We start from the raw sequence: 1476 nt of genomic DNA, 5'->3' as shown, positions 1-1476 counted from the left end.
ACCAAGTAAATTAAATTTCTTTTGCAAGTCTTAGTCATGCTGAACAGCTCTGTGCATGTAAAACACTGAAAAAACACTATAGTTCATATAAGCAGATGTCTCCAGGTGTCTGCTAAAGTTTACATGATGTGAACATATTATCTGTAATGAACAAAGTCACCAAAGTTAACACTGAACCTTGAGCTGTTTCCCAAACATTTAACAGGCTACCCTGAACTCTTTAAGATGAGTGTAGGTGTTTATTTTCATTGACTGCATGTTTTCTTATAGAGCACACATTTAAACATTAATGTTATGTTTCATGTTTCAGTGGTTTGCAGTTTCCTTGTACTGGTAAAAGAAAAACCTTCTGCGTACTTTCAGAGACAGTGTGAGATTCTAGAGCAAAAGCTGTCGAAACAGAAAGAGGAGGCAACCCAGCTTCAGAGGAAACTCCATTTCATCACCAAAAAAGAAGAGCAGCGATTGGCTTTGCAGCGTCAAGCCTCCCAGCAGAGGTCTCCTGCAGATCAACAGTAAGATATTTGAAAACCTCACACACAAGATCATTGAACAGTGTGTAAAGTCTGTTCTAGACTGTCTAGGGTAGGCAGTCAGCCATACTGTTGTGCAGATCTGTAGAGGAGGGCTCTATCAAATAATGCTACAACAATACCAAGTCAAAGTGAGCATATCCACATCAGTCAAACATGGCATGTTGTAGCAGGGCCTGTGCTCAAAAGTCAGGCCTGTGCCCCAGACGTGCTCAGACATGCAGACGGGAACATGCTGTGAGTTTTTGGGGAAGTTTGACTGAGTCAGCGAGGCTTAATCTGACCTCAGATTGCCTCAAATTTGGCCTCATTCTACCCCTCTAAGTCAGAGCACCAGCAGAAGAACCTGGAGGAAACAGACCAATCTGACCCAAGGTCAGTGCACGTCACATTGTCAATGCGATGTCTCGAGAACAATGCGATGTAGGATTTTCAAATTGGTACCATAGTTACATGTAATAAAAACAAATCAGAGACTAGTTTGAATCCTGGTGACCTCGACTTCAAGGTCAGGGGTCAGGTTTTCTGAAAATTCAGTGAATGCAATAGCTTTAAAACAAGGCGATTCTGAAACTGTTAGGAGGCTGAGGGCTAGTACTGGCTGCTGCTAGCAGTTTCAGATCTCTCAAAAGATGTCTAGTTGGATTTGTATCTTGGCTCCGGCTGAGCCACTTAAGGACATATACAGACTGGTCCTGAAGCCAGTCCTTTGTTATCTCAGCTGTGGGCTTAGGGTTATTGTCGTTTTGGACGATAAACCTTTGCCCAGGTCTGAGCTTCAGAGCCATCTGGAGGCCACTGTGCTCATTAGAACCATCGGTGCTGCAGGGATTGTTCTGTAGTCTTTCCCAGATCTGTGCCTCGATACAGTCCTGTCTCTGCGGTCTGCAGACTGCTCTTTGGACTTCAGGACTTGTGCCCTGACATTCACTGTCAACTATAG

At 43.8% G+C, this 1476-nt stretch overlaps 1 protein-coding gene across 1 annotated transcript in view; it reads left to right on the top strand.

Moving 5' to 3' along the window:
- Window positions 1–1476, top strand: part of cep70 (centrosomal protein 70) — a gene marked incomplete in the record, with an annotated part of 11330 nt that overhangs the window by 2480 nt on the left and 7374 nt on the right. The window contains 1 exon segment of the mRNA XM_042214142.1: window positions 364–515. Within this exon segment, the coding sequence (XP_042070076.1) occupies window positions 364–515 (152 nt within the window).

Source organism: Haplochromis burtoni, unplaced genomic scaffold (assembly GCF_018398535.1).
Source record: "Haplochromis burtoni strain Fernald_Lab_line unplaced genomic scaffold, NCSU_Asbu1 Contig_522, whole genome shotgun sequence".
Taxonomy (NCBI): Eukaryota; Metazoa; Chordata; class Actinopteri; order Cichliformes; family Cichlidae; genus Haplochromis; species Haplochromis burtoni.
The sequence above is the reverse complement of the archived record's forward strand: the minus strand, read 5'-3'. Positions and strand labels throughout refer to the sequence as shown.